At 36.5% G+C, this 13,995-nt stretch overlaps 1 protein-coding gene across 12 annotated transcripts in view; it reads left to right on the top strand.

Moving 5' to 3' along the window:
• Positions 1-13,995, top strand: part of WNK1 (WNK lysine deficient protein kinase 1) — a 139,345-nt gene that overhangs the window by 105,204 nt on the left and 20,146 nt on the right. For 5 of the 12 annotated variants that reach the window (XR_002782190.1, XM_011367830.2, XM_011367822.2 and 2 more), the window contains 11 exons: positions 585-668; positions 5,781-5,930; positions 7,113-7,571; positions 8,414-8,692; positions 9,363-9,460; positions 9,571-9,733; positions 10,151-10,267; positions 10,595-10,768; positions 10,986-11,043; positions 11,183-11,305; positions 11,822-13,254. Coding sequence is in view for 11 of the 12 variants with exons in the window: in XM_011367830.2 (XP_011366132.1) it covers positions 585-668; positions 5,781-5,930; positions 7,113-7,571; positions 8,414-8,692; positions 9,363-9,460; positions 9,571-9,733; positions 10,151-10,267; positions 10,595-10,768; positions 10,986-11,043; positions 11,183-11,305; positions 11,822-13,254 (3,138 nt within the window). In the remaining variant the exon portion in view is untranslated. The remainder of the gene's footprint in view (positions 1-584; positions 669-5,780; positions 5,931-7,112; positions 7,572-8,413; positions 8,693-9,362; positions 9,461-9,570; positions 9,734-10,150; positions 10,268-10,594; positions 10,769-10,985; positions 11,044-11,182; positions 11,306-11,821; positions 13,255-13,995) is intronic. The other 7 variants (XM_023535118.1, XM_011367828.2, XM_011367824.2 and 4 more) reach the window with 6 other exon arrangements.

The following is a 13,995-nucleotide window of genomic DNA, read 5'->3' as shown; positions in this document are numbered from 1 at the left end:
CTTCCCACTAGCTGCCAGTAGCAGCCATCTCCCCCAGTAATAACAACCAAAAATGTCTTCAGATATTGCCAGATGTCCCTGGGGGCAGGAGAAGGGGTTGCAAAATTGTCCCTTGAGAGTCATTGCTATACGTGCTTGGCAGTTGATGATAACAAATTTTTTACATTTTTGATAAAAGTCACCATGGTAGTACAAGAAATAGCAAATGGAACCACATTATCCTTATCAGATACCCTTTTTTTTTTCAATTGTTCACATAAGAGTTTTTTTCACATTTCCTGATTATTTTCAATAACAATTGTATTATGAATCTTAACATTTTGTCCAGTAAAAATATAGCCTGAGCAGAAGTGGTTGGTTGTTTTAACCATCAGTGGTTTTTGCATGGGATCAGAGTATGTGCTTCTCTAACGTTTTCTTACAAAAGATGCCCAACAGTCTCCCAAACATACTTTATCAAGCTAATGTTTCATCTTACTCTAGCACACTCTCAGAAGCTTAATATGTATTGCAAAAGCCTGACTTTCCTACATATTTAGTGACTTTAGGGCTTCTCTAATTTGTTGTTTACTTCTTTCCTTCAGGCACAGGGGCAGAGCCAGGGTCAACCATCCTCAAGTAGTGTAACAGGAGTTTCATCTTCCCAATCTATACAACATCCTCAGCAGGTGAGAGCGACTCATTGTTACACATTATGGATTCGCAAGTCAATATGCTGTTTTACATCTTACTTGAATTAGTTTTCTGATGTAAATGGCTTGCTAAGCTTATGAAAGGAAAACCAAGAGGCATAACATTTCTTATATTCAGTAACATTTTAGAAAATCTTCTGTTTAATGTATTTTTGAACAGTTACTGGATTAGACATACATTGAAATTTAAAAGAATCATTGTTACTAATGTGTTATAATTTATCTGCTTTCTTAAACAGATAGTTCTGCACATAATTTAACAATACAAATAATACCAGTTTTGTTTCTACTCTATTTATGACTTGTCCATTTGTGATCATTTTGTCATTGCTTTCATTGTGCTTAACTTTAGTAACGCTCCACTCCTTTATAATTATTTCTAATTTGTGGGATGGGACATCAGATTTTATGCTAAGAGGCATGGTATGAAGGCCTAAGAACGACTACTTCAGGAACTTTTTAAAAAAATGTTAAACTTATGATTTGTTCCCAATGGTTCGTGGAACTCAAGACTTGAATACAATGCTGATATATTCAACAGTAAAAATGATAATTCTAAAATGAAATATCTATAGTTCATCACTGATATTAGTTAATAGCAATTTGCATGGGAATGCTTTTTTGGCACAATTGCATCTTTATTGGCTGTTTGAAATAAAATTTATAGTTACTACATGTGTCATAAAAACTTCATAATGAGCTATTTCATTGCTAGTTCCCTATGAAATTTTTGAACCACCAAATTATAAATTGGCTTGTTTCTATTAATTTTTAAAACAAAGCTTTTAATTCTTATTACAAATGGCCTGCATCTGATCCAGCATGTGATCATGTAGTCATTTGTTACTCGTTTAAGATCAGGTGTTCCTTGTACAAGATTAGTTTGTTTATATATACATTTAACTCTTTGATGAGCACCTCTGTCTTATAGAATTTAAGGGTGGGGAATTATATGTTTTTCTTGCTCCTGCCCTCTTTTCCAGTCAAGTATGTGAATGTTTATATAATTATAGTTGAGTAGTCACATTTTTGCCAGCTTTAACAAATTCTATTTTAATTATATTAACAGCCTTTAATAAGAATACAAATTAAAAGTTATATAAAGCTGGTTGAGGACAGAAGCACTATCATGGATACCAGTCTCCTAATATGCTTATTTTGTACACAGGGCAACACCAAGAAACTGAGCAAATTTAAGTGTGTACTCCTTTTCCAAAGAAATATGTTATACAACTTATATTTGGACATATATATGTATACTTACTACCAAATGAAGAAGATAATGAAATAAGCCATTTAGTTCAATGGTGAGAAAAGTATGCGGGGATAAAGGAGGGCAATTCCATAAATGTCAGGTTAAAAGAATTAGGTCGGGTGTGCCAGGCCCCCCCAAGTGTGCCAGGGGCACTAGGCCCCGGGTGCACGCTCCCAGCGTGTGAGAGGAGACGCCCTGCCTTCAGAGATCCAGTTTTTAAGGGAAGACAGCAACATCTATAGGTCAGCGGTGGAAGGGGGGGTGCGGATTAAAGAGGGGGAAAAAAAGAATTAGGTAGTTGACTCTTCTGGGGAAAAAATAGCTAAATTGCTCTCCCTGCAGTACAAACAAAAATTAATTTATGTTTGTGATTTTTTTGAGATACTTTTATTTTTGAATTATTTTAAATGTAGCATGATATTTAAGTAGAATCATAAAATCGAACCCTCCAAAAGTGTATGTGATCTAGACTATTTAATATTTCCAGGATCACATAGCCTGTGAGTAGAACTAAAAATCACAAGCCAAAATTCAAGATATCTAGAAGTGTTTTTTCTTCTAGTTTAAAGTTCTACGGAGTTCTACGGAGACTTAAGATTCTGCAAAGATACCCAAGAAGCTGCATTTGTTTGTTTTGTGTAGTGGGGTGCCATATTAAAAAATAAGAAAAAAGGCTGTAAACTTTCTGTGCTATTGGGTAGAGTCTGTCTATTTTTAGATGTGATTTTTGTTTTACGTACTGTCAGGTCCTAACCCCTTAGGAAACCATATCTCTAGTTTTATTAGAGTGAAAGGAAGGTACTTTAGCTGAAATTTACTTTATTTCATGGGTTTCTGAAATAGTCTAGTAGACATATGTCCATTCCTACAAAACAAATAAGGATAATAACTAACACTATATACAATGTACAAAGCATTGACCTGTATATAATGAATAAAGGATTGCTTTTTTTCATGTTTTTATAAGTAGACCCTTCTAGTGGTATATTGTATCATATTGAGGTACCAATAATAGCTTCTTCTTCCTGCCAGGAAACTTAGTAGTTTGTTGCCACCAGCAAGGTCATGAGTTACCCTACTTAATTTCTTTCATAGGGCACATGTAGACTCTTCAGGTATTTCTTACTTTTTATTCAACTGGGTGCTCATGTCCAACAGATAGTACACAGTCTGTATTAGCTGGTTTGACCTGGTTTCATGAGGCAAGTTTATGCAAATCATTCTGCTAAGCTACTATGCCAAACAATACCTGTTTGGCTGACCTGTTGATAATTAGCCAATGTGATTGTGCACAAAAAAAATCACCATATACTCCTGACCTACCCAAAGGTGCCCCTTCTCCTTAAATGCTCTCCTTAAACAACTGGCATACATACCTCAATTATTTTAAGCTAAGAGTGAGGATTTATGTCTATAAAACTGCTCAGGTTTTACTGTCCTCATACATACTCCCAAACTAATTAAGCAGTATTTTTTCTAATTGTGTTTATGGTCTGAAGAGCCATGGGTTAGCCCCTAAGGACCTAGCTAGGCCGTGAGTTCCCAAGCTGCACCAGGTATGACTACTTCTAGGGAGGCTAAATATTCTAGTAGACTTATGTCCATTCCTACAAAACAAATAGCGATAATAGCTGATATTATATACAACGTACAAAGCACTAACCTGTATTTTTATTTAATACTTATATGAACCTTGTAAGTGTAGGTACTATCGTTATTTTTATTGTACAGGTGGGAAAACTGAGATGAGATCTGAGAAGCTGAGTGATTTACCCAAGCTTATATAGCTCATTAGAGGAGACACATAATTTAATCCAAGTAGTCTGACTCTGCAGCTCACCATTTAGCTACTACCTAATTGTGTCATGAAAGGAGAAAAATTATATCTCTTCTAAGTAGGGAGGGAAAAATATTAACCCTCCTCCCAAAAATGTTAATGGAATAAAATTGGTGAGAACAAATACAAGGACCTTAAATAGTGTATGTAGTTGGAAATATTTATAGACAACATCTCACAGAATTGGTTTTAAAATAAAAGCCAAGAAATTAAACATAGATTTGGTCCTTATTCTTAGGGGAATGACTATTCCAGGTCAAACCTTCACTATTCCAGGTTTGTATGTCATTGTAAACAACTTATTTAAAGATAACTTTAAGAAGTTAGCACAAAGATAACCTGAATTATATTCTATAACCTGTCTTATATTCTATAAGACAAATGCAAAAAAAAATCCAACTATGCTAGTATTATTCAAACAGATGCTTGTTACGGCAAATTTTATCTCAAGACACAATTTTCAGGAAAAGTGTTATATTCTCCAGAAGACTATAGCATTCATAGCATAGCTCCAGTGACGATAAAGACACTAGTGTATTATATGTGAAGAGTTTGAATGATGGATGGGGAGCAGTATTTCTAAATTACTATATTTATATAATATGATATCTTATTTAGGTATGTAAATTTATGACTTAGATAATTGTAGATTTTTCCATGTAAATTCCTTAAAGTTTAAAGATATTCAGGTTGACCAAAAAGGTTTTCTAGTTTTTAGTTGTTCTTTTCAATGAGAAAATGGGGAAATTGTCTTATATTCAGAGTTACCTTATAGTTGCATTCATATGATGTATTTTAGTTGGTGAAAATAAATTTTATATAACTCAGCAGCCATTTGTTCCTCATTTTTTAAATTAAAATAATTATCAGAAATATGTAAGAATAAAACACATGACTGCCATCACCATTATATTTCAGGGTTCTTTTGGTGATTTTATTTTGCTAAAAAAATCAATCAAAATATTCAGTATTAAGACATTGATGCTATTGATAAATGAAATGAAAATAACATGTTAGAGAACAGTATTTATATAATGGGCATGTTTTTTGGTTTTGTTTTAACAAAGAAAAATGTACTTGTATGTAAATGACCATTTATGCATAGAAAAAATTTTCATAACGGTGATGCACCAAACCATTAATAGTGGTTGGCACTGAAGAAATGAGGTTGGGGTATTTTCATTTAACTTTATAATTGAAAGTTTTTATTGCAAACGTGTTGTTTTTGTATTAAAATTTTAAGTTATGTTACAGGTGTTAGAGAGTCTTGAAAGTCAGTTATGAAGTTCAGATTTTTGTTACGCAAGATGGGGCCATTAAGTTATTACAAAAGTTAGTATTTGGGTACAATTATGTGCCATGCATCAAATTTAGGTGTTTTATACCAAAGTGCCTAGCATATGGTTGATTCCCCAAATGTCACTCCTTTTGCCCCACTTTGAGTTGAGTGATAGTATCCTTATTTACAAAGGAAACTTTATTTTGGCCATAAAATGAGCAGTCTCTAAGGTTTTTTATAGCTATAATCAGAGCTATTCAAGCAAGTTGATGATAACAGTTTATAAAGTAGATTAAAGGAAAGAGATTAAAGAAAGATTAGATCAGTTTGAGATAGGACCAAAGTGAGAGCCGATACCAAATAATAAGAAAACAAGGGATGTTGGGTTACAGGAGGAAGGATCTATTTGGATATGGTATCTAAAGGTCTTTATAAATGACCTCCTATTGGGGTGAGGGGGTAATGTTGGGTGAAGAACCAGTGGTGACTCAAGTTTTGAAACATTGGTTCGTTGTTCTTGGTCGTACCATCACAAATAAAGAACAGCAGAAGAAAAAGAGAAATATAAAGGGGAGTTGATGAATTTGGATTTGTGCATGTCTCGATTACAAAATTGTCATCATTTACAGGTACTGAAGGCCTTAGGCAAACATCCTTCCTTAGAAACATGCTATTAATGATTTGAAATAGAATTGAATAACTATATTTTATTCTCAGCAGCATGGAATACAGCAGACAGCCCCTCCTCAACAGACAGTACAGTATTCACTTCCACAGACATCAACCTCCAGTGAGGCCACTACTGCACAGCCAGTGAGTCAGCCTCAGGCTCCACAGGTCTTGCCTCAAGCATCAGCTGGAAAACAGGTAAACTCTTAATTTTAAAAGGATGTTAAAAGGGAACCCCATGTAACTTGTCATTTCATGTAGATAGGCTTCTACCTTCTCTGATGGTGAAATATCAAAGTTGGTTGTTTTCTCTGCAATCATTTTTGATTCATTTAGTGGAAAATTGCTCCTTTTGTGCATATGCATTGGTTAATGTAAATGTCAGCCAGTTCAACAGGTGTTAGAACTGATGGATTAAATATGGGTACTTTGGTAACTGAACTTATGCCATTTTCTAGAATTGTGTCAGCTGTATCTAATATTGTAGGTCTGCACCTATGCTGTATTTTCAAGTAGATTTATGCGTTGTTTTTTCCCTCATTGACTACTTGACAGTAAGTCATAAAAACCTCTTGTATGGAATGGTGTTTTTTTCTAAGACGTCTTTCCAGTCACCTGGAAAGTTCCCTGTAGAAGGTATGTTCTGAATGACCTTTTTTCAGCTTTAACTTTGGGCCTTGTTGTGCTTGGATTTTGGCACAATGTATTGTTTCTGTCATAATTCATCGCATCTGAGATACTATTAATTGTAAAATGTACTATTATTTTATGTATCGCTGAGTACTAGTATACCATTAATTGTAAAAATATATCTCAGTTTCACAAATGTTAAAATGAGACAAGGTGGTGGAGTGAGATGCTTGTATCCTGGAATAATTACCTGAAATACAGTAATTATACCTATTTTTATATGCCCGAGTTACACTAAAATCAATGTGGATAAAATATTAATTCCACTTGGAAGAAAGAAATTCATTTGAATTTCAGTAACTACTGTAATCGCAGTCATAGATTTAGTGATAGCAAACATGTCAATGAATTATGGTATGTGAAATGTATCTCAGTAAAGCTGTAAAAAAAAACAACAAAAAAAAGCTTGCCTATGAAAGGGTCCTATTTTTATTATTGAACAATGAAGCATTAGCAAATTTTTCTACAATGAAAGATTTGGAACAGTAGCCAGTCTATCAGCCTCTTTGTTTCCTGCTATCCTTTCCCTATTTTTATGTGACATATTAACTTACACTAATGTATGCAGGGTTTTTTGTTTTGTTGTTTTTTAATTTTCCCTCTTTTTGGCTAATACGTAAATCTTGCTTTTGGCAGCCTTGCTTTTTTATTTTTTTTAAATCTCTTTTTTGTTTTTCTTTACCTTCTCAGCTTCCAGTTTCCCAGCCAGTACCAACTGTCCAAGGCGAACCTCAGATCTCAGTTGCGACACAACCCTCAGTTGTTCCAGTGCATTCTGGTGCTCATTTCCTCCCTATGGGACAGCCACTTCCTACTTCCTTACTCCCTCAGTACCCTGTCTCTCAAATTCCTGTATCAACTCCTCATGTGTCCGCGGCTCAGACAGGTTTCTCAACCCTTCCCATCACAATTGCAGCTGGCCTTAATCAGCCTCTGCTCACCTTGGCTTCATCTGCTACAGCAGCCGCAATCCCAGGGGGATCAACTATGGCTCCTAGTCAGCTACCAGCCCTTCTGCAGCCTGTGACTCAGCTGCCAAGTCAGGTTCACCCACAGCTCCTGCAGCCAGCAGTTCAGTCCATGGGAATACCAGCTAACCTTGGACAAGCTGCTGAGGTTCCACTTCCCTCTGGAGATGTTCTATACCAGGTATTGTGTTGGCTAGCAAAAAGGAGGGGACCAGAGGGTCTGGTTCTTAATAGGAGACCATCAAGGACTTGAAAATCTGATAGTCGAATATCAGAATAACTAACAATAACAAAAGTTGCTGATCTCAACTAGAGAAGCTAAAAAGTAAAATTCTGAGAAAGGATAAGGTGATGATTTTTGATGATTCATTTCCATTTTTCTCAGGACACCTCTTAGGAGAAAAATGGTTCCCTTGATACTCAATATAAGCTAATTGAATGCTAGATATGGCTAATAATAGAGTACTTACAGCTACTTTTGTAATAGAGTAAATAGAGTGACCAATATGGTATTAATAAAAAGCTTTGGGGCTTAGATTTAAAAGAGCTAGCATGTCATCATATGACTGGAATGACTGACACCTTGAAGAGTTTTTGTATTTTCCCATTTAAGATTGTCTAGAAAGTAGATATTTTTCTAGAAGGAATTATGTCTGTTCTTCCTATTTAAATAAGCTCCAGGAGGAAAAAACAAGCAATTTAAAGTATACTTGTGGAGTCCTGTTCCCTAAATAGAAAGCTGTCATTTCATTTCAAGAATCATCTTTAAATCTTTAAATTATTTAGAAAGGTATTGGGCTACTATTCTTTCTATGTGCTTTTTCTTTTCTTTCTTTTTCTTTCTTTCTTTCTTTCTTTCTTTCTTTCTTTTTCTTTCTTTCTTTCTTTCTTTCTTTCTTTCTTTCTTTCTTTCTTTCTTTCTTTCTTTCTTTCTTTCTTATTATTATTTTTTTGCATGTCTTGCTGTTTTGCTAATTTGATGACCCAACTTGCACTAAGTCACCTTCCTCATTTCTGTCGCAGGGCTTCCCACCTCGACTGCCACCACAATACCCAGGAGATTCAAATATTGCTCCCTCTTCCAGCGTGGCTTCTGTTTGCATTCCTTCTACAGTCTTATCCCCTCCAATGCCGACAGAAGCATTAGCTACACCAGGTTACTTTCCTACAGTGGTGCAGCCTTATATGGAATCAAATCTTTTGGTTCCTGTGGGCAGTGTAGGAGGACAGGTTCAAGTGTCCCAACCAGCAGTGAGTTTAGCACAAGCCCCCACTGCATCCTCCCAGCAAGCAGCTCTGGAGGTAAATGGAATTTCTGCATGTTTATATCTAAAACAAATATAATGGAATAAAAATTACAGAGGAGAAACATAGGTTCCCTGGTTTAGAACTCATTTGGAGACTATTTCAAACTAACATCTAAATGACTTTTTCTTACAGCAGAATGAAATGCCTATGTGGGGGCCTTGTTGCCACTGGCTGTTCTGTTGGGAAGTGAGTGTGCCTTGGAGATTAACCCTATTAGCACTTCACTTCTCTAGCTAGCACTTGAGCCATTATTCTTATCCTTTCACGAATTCTTGCCATTGGCAGTCGTAAGATTATCTTACCTAGCTGTGCACCCAGTAATTTTTGCCCTACTAGGAGAAAGATCTAAATCATTTTTGCACTTTGCTCTGTCTGCCTGCCCTGTTGCACACTTTTAGTAAGATGCTGGCTGCATGGCAAATTGTAGTTTCTTACTACCTAGCAACTGTGTTGGCTGATGTTACACCATACCAGAGACTAGCTTTAGAAACTTCCTTTGGAATTTTAAGACCACTGTATCTAGACGCTGAATATTGAGAATTACTAGTAAGTTTAGTGCTTCTAGGACTTAGAGGAGGGATAAGGAGATATCAAGCAGTTTTTGGGAATGGGGAATAATAAAATCTGTTACTACCAAGATTTGAATTATCCTTTCTATTCACAGAGTACTCAGGGAGTCTCTCAGGTTGCTCCTCCAGAGCCAGTTTCGGTAGCACAGCCACAGCCCACCCAGCCTGCCACTTTGGTCTCTTCTATAGATAGGTATGTGAAAGTAAAATTTTCTATCCTTGACTAGTAGGTAGTATGGTATGAAACTTTAAAATTTCAAACCTTTATATCTCATATTGTAAACTGAACTTCTTTTTTTGAAGTGCACATTCAGATGTTGCTTCAGGTATGAGCGATGGCAATGAGAATGTGCCATCATCTGGTGGAAGGCATGAAGGGAGAACTGCAAAACGGCATTATCGAAAATCTGTAAGAAGTCGCTCTCGTCATGAAAAGACTTCACGCCCCAAATTGAGAATTTTGAATGTAAGTATTGCTGATTTTGGGGTTTCAGATAATAATATTATTTAACTATTTCTAAGGCTCAGGTATATTGATGAAACTTTAGGATCTTCTAATCACCCAAATGATACTGTTAAATTCCATATTTCTGTGATGAGGCTCTATTTACCTTTTAGAAAAAGAACAGTTTTAATTTGTAAAACAAAAGCTTTACATTCCTTCCAGACTCTTCAGTGGAAGATGAGTATGTTATCTCTAAGACTGATAATTTCTTAGGGTGTTGTTGCTACCAGTTTAAGAGGCAGAGTACCAGTGCTTCAAGGAATATCGATAACAGCAAGCTTAAGTTCAAGTGATAATCTGCATTACTTTCTCATATTCAGTAGCAAAGGTGATTATGGTCTTCTGAAGTATGAAGTACCTTTTCTTTTTTCTTTTTAGGTTTCAAATAAAGGAGACCGGGTAGTAGAATGTCAGTTAGAGACTCACAATCGGAAAATGGTTACATTCAAATTTGATTTAGATGGTGACAATCCCGAGGAGATAGCAACAATTATGGTATGTTTGCATTTGGAGTTCCAATTTTGCCTCAGTACTTGATTTAGATGTCCACTGCCCTAGGCAAATATGCAGTATTTTGCAATCTATTTTGATAGTTACATATTTATTTCAGTGTGAATGTACCTAGTACACCAAACCTGTGATTTAGAGATGTTTTTGTCTAGGACATTTCTAACTAGGTATTGAAGAATTAACTTCTCATATCAAGTAAATAATAATGCAGGTGGTACACAGATAGGGCAGACATCATGAAAGTGATAATTGAATGATTTAAAGCTTGAGAAACATTGTAGTAATCAGACTGACATCACATTTCTATTACAGGTGAACAATGACTTTATTCTAGCAATAGAGAGAGAGTCGTTTGTGGATCAAGTACGGGAAATTATTGAAAAAGCTGATGAAATGCTCAGTGAGGATGTCAGTGTGGAACCCGAGGGTGACCAGGGATTGGAGAGTCTACAGGGAAAGGATGACTATGGCTTTTCAGGTTCTCAGGTAGGTTCAGCAGTCCCATAGTGAAGTTTTGTTTATTAAAAAATATTTCTGTAGTACTAAAATCTGCCATGCAAAATGTCCAGTGATACCGTAACATTATACTTCTGATTGAAATTATCAAACATTTATGTTCTCTTTTCATGTGGCGATTCATTTGCTTTGCCTGATTGCTAAGATTGCATTTGAGAATGCGATTAATTACTTTTATTTGTTGTAGAAATTGGAAGGAGAGTTCAAACAACCACTTCCTGCATCTTCCATGCCACAGCAAATAGGTGAATTTCTTTTCTTTCCATGTTTGCTCTTATCTTTGACCTAAGAAGTTATGTGCTAAAAATGAAGTCTTGAAGCTTCTTATTGGTGACAGTATATATCATAATAATGCAATTAAGTGGTTTGTTTCTTTTTAACCAGGCATTCCTACCAGTTCTTTAACTCAAGTTGTTCATTCTGCTGGAAGACGGTTTATAGTGAGTCCTGTACCAGAAAGCCGATTACGAGAATCAAAAATTTTCACCAGTGAAATATCAGATACGGGTAAGGAATTGCTTCTACCACATACTTCTTTAACTCCTGCAGCATCTCTGCTATATTGGAAGTTTGGTCCTCTAGCAGTAGTTCAAATGATGACATAGACAGTAGAGTTGAAAATTGGGATTATAACCAACAGGTAAACATATGGAGGAAGGAAATAAGTGATGGATAGAGAAGATTAAAGAAGAAGAGCCAAAAGAGACAGCCATACTAGATACAGCCTGTAATAGATACTGTTTAGATACAGTAGTAGTTTTTGTTTCTCCATGTAGTACTATTGTGTATGCTTTGTGGTTACTCCATGTTTTTTTCAGAAATAGATATTCATAAATGCTAACTTATTTTGATCAAATTACTATTTTACTTTGCCGTTTTAGAGCTTATCATTTCCTGGGGAGAGTTTTTTAACCTTGTTGGTATGTGGTATTGTTAGTAATTCAAAAGTAGGTTGTTAGGACAATCTTTTATATCCACCTTTTTAAAATGAACTGATTCTGAATTTTTTATTTTCCTTTGCAGTTGCCGCCTCTACATCTCATGGCCCTGGGGTGAACTTGTCCCACTCTGCTTCTTCCCTTAGTCTACAGCAGGCCTTTTCTGAACTTAGACATGCCCAAGTTGCAGAGGGACCCAATACAGCACCTCCCAACTTCAGTCATATAGGACCAACATTTCCAGTAGTACCTCCTTCCATGAGTAGCATTGCTGGAATCCCAACGACAGCAGCAGCCGTACCTTCAATATCAGTCCCTGTAACTAGCTGCCCTCTTAATGACATTTCCACATCAATAATTCAATCTGAGATTACAGTGCCCACTGAAAAAGGAGTTGCTGGAGTTGCCACCTGCACAGGTGTAATAACTTCAAGTGGTTTCCCAGTACCACCTGCGTCTGAATCACCAATTCTTTCCAGTGTGGTTTCAAGTATCACAATACCAACAGTTGTCTCAGTATCAACAACATCCCAGTCAGTTCAGGCTCCCACATCTGGGAGCGTTGTTTCTAGTATAGGCACTTTCCCTTCTATACCAGTTTCAGCAACTTCAGCCTCTGCAGTGGGCAGTGCTGCTGCCCCAGGGGCTAAGTCTCCACCTTTGTTATCTGAGCAGTCAGCAGGCATTACTACAGGGATAGCCACATTAACATCAGTTTCTACCACCACTCCATTCCCAAGCACAGCTTCACAGCTATCTCTTCAGCTTAGCAGCAGCACCTCTGCTCCTACTCTAGCTGAAACAGTGGTGGTTAGTGCACACTCACTAGATAAAACATCTCATAGCAGTACAACTGGACTGGCTTTGTCCCACTCTGCATCATCTTCCACTTCTTCCCCTGGAGCAGGAGTATCTAGTTCTATTTCTCAACCTGGTGGATTACATCCTTTGGTCATCCCATCAGCTGTAGTTTCTACTCCTGTCCTTTCCCAAGCATCAGGACCTATTTCTACCCCTTTATTACCCCAAGGACCTAGCATCCCACCATTGGTGCAACCTGTTGCCAATGTGCCTGCTGTACAGCAGACACTAATTCATAGTCAGCCTCAACCAGCTTTGCTTCTCAACCAGCCCCATACGCACTGCCCTGAAATAGATGCTGATACACAACCCAAAGCTCCTGGGATTGATGACATAAAGACTCTAGAGGAAAAGTTGCGGTCTCTCTTTAGTGAACACAGCTCATCTGGCGCTCAACATGCCTCTGTTGCGCTGGAGACATCACTAGTAGTAGAGACCAGTGTCACACCAGGCATCCCAACCACTGCTGTTGCACCCAGCAAACTCATGACTTCAACTACAAGTACTTGCTTACCACCAACCAGTTTGCCATTAGGAACAGCTGGTTTGTCCATTACACCACTGGTCACAACTGGGCAAGTTTCTACCCCAGTCAGCACTACATCAGGAGTGAAACCTGGAACTGCTCCATCAAAGCTACCTTTAACTAAGGCTCCAGTAAGATTCTTGTTTTGAAATAATTTGATAAATATGATCACTCTTTTTCCCCCAATCAGTGTATTTTTTCAAGTCAGCTTTGCAAATTACAAATGAAGTTATAAAGATGCCTGGCTTATAATACATTGAACATGAGATATTTCTTTTGAAATATGGCAGGATTTTTGAGTTAATTATATTGCATAATTTTCTAAGAATTTAAATAATCAGCTAAAATTACATTTCTTCCTAATTGGTACAAACTGAAGAAATCTATCTCAAAGGGGGAGCTAAATGCTTCTGTTGGCAATTATACATAGTAACAGCAGTTTACAGCCTTTGTTTCAATGAGAATGAAGTAAATTTTCTGTTTTGCTTAGATTCTACAGATGTACAATTGAGTTTTATAAAAATTTGGAAGTCGGTGATAAATTTGATACAGAGGAGGAGACAGAATCTAATCCTAGGAATAAAATATCTAAAATGTGTTTTCGAATATGGTGAATTTGCTCTCATTCTGCCATCTTTAATCTCTCTGATCTCCAAGTACAAGGCAGTATTTCTTTTTTTACTGTATTGTATGTTTCACTCAGCTTTATGCATTGCCATTGATGTGAGATTCTGTTTACAGTATATAGAGGCTTCACTTAAAAAAACAAATTGCTCGATAGTATTAGATTTCTGATGGCTTTTGTTATTAGAATGGCTCCTTGGTTATTTCTGAACTATTTTGTTTTCTCAGAAAAGTTTGTTTTAGGAAAA

This window comes from Pteropus vampyrus, unplaced genomic scaffold (assembly GCF_000151845.1).
Source record: "Pteropus vampyrus isolate Shadow unplaced genomic scaffold, Pvam_2.0 Scaffold137, whole genome shotgun sequence".
Lineage (NCBI taxonomy): Eukaryota > Metazoa > Chordata > Mammalia > Chiroptera > Pteropodidae > Pteropus > Pteropus vampyrus.
The sequence above is the reverse complement of the archived record's forward strand: the minus strand, read 5'-3'. Positions and strand labels throughout refer to the sequence as shown.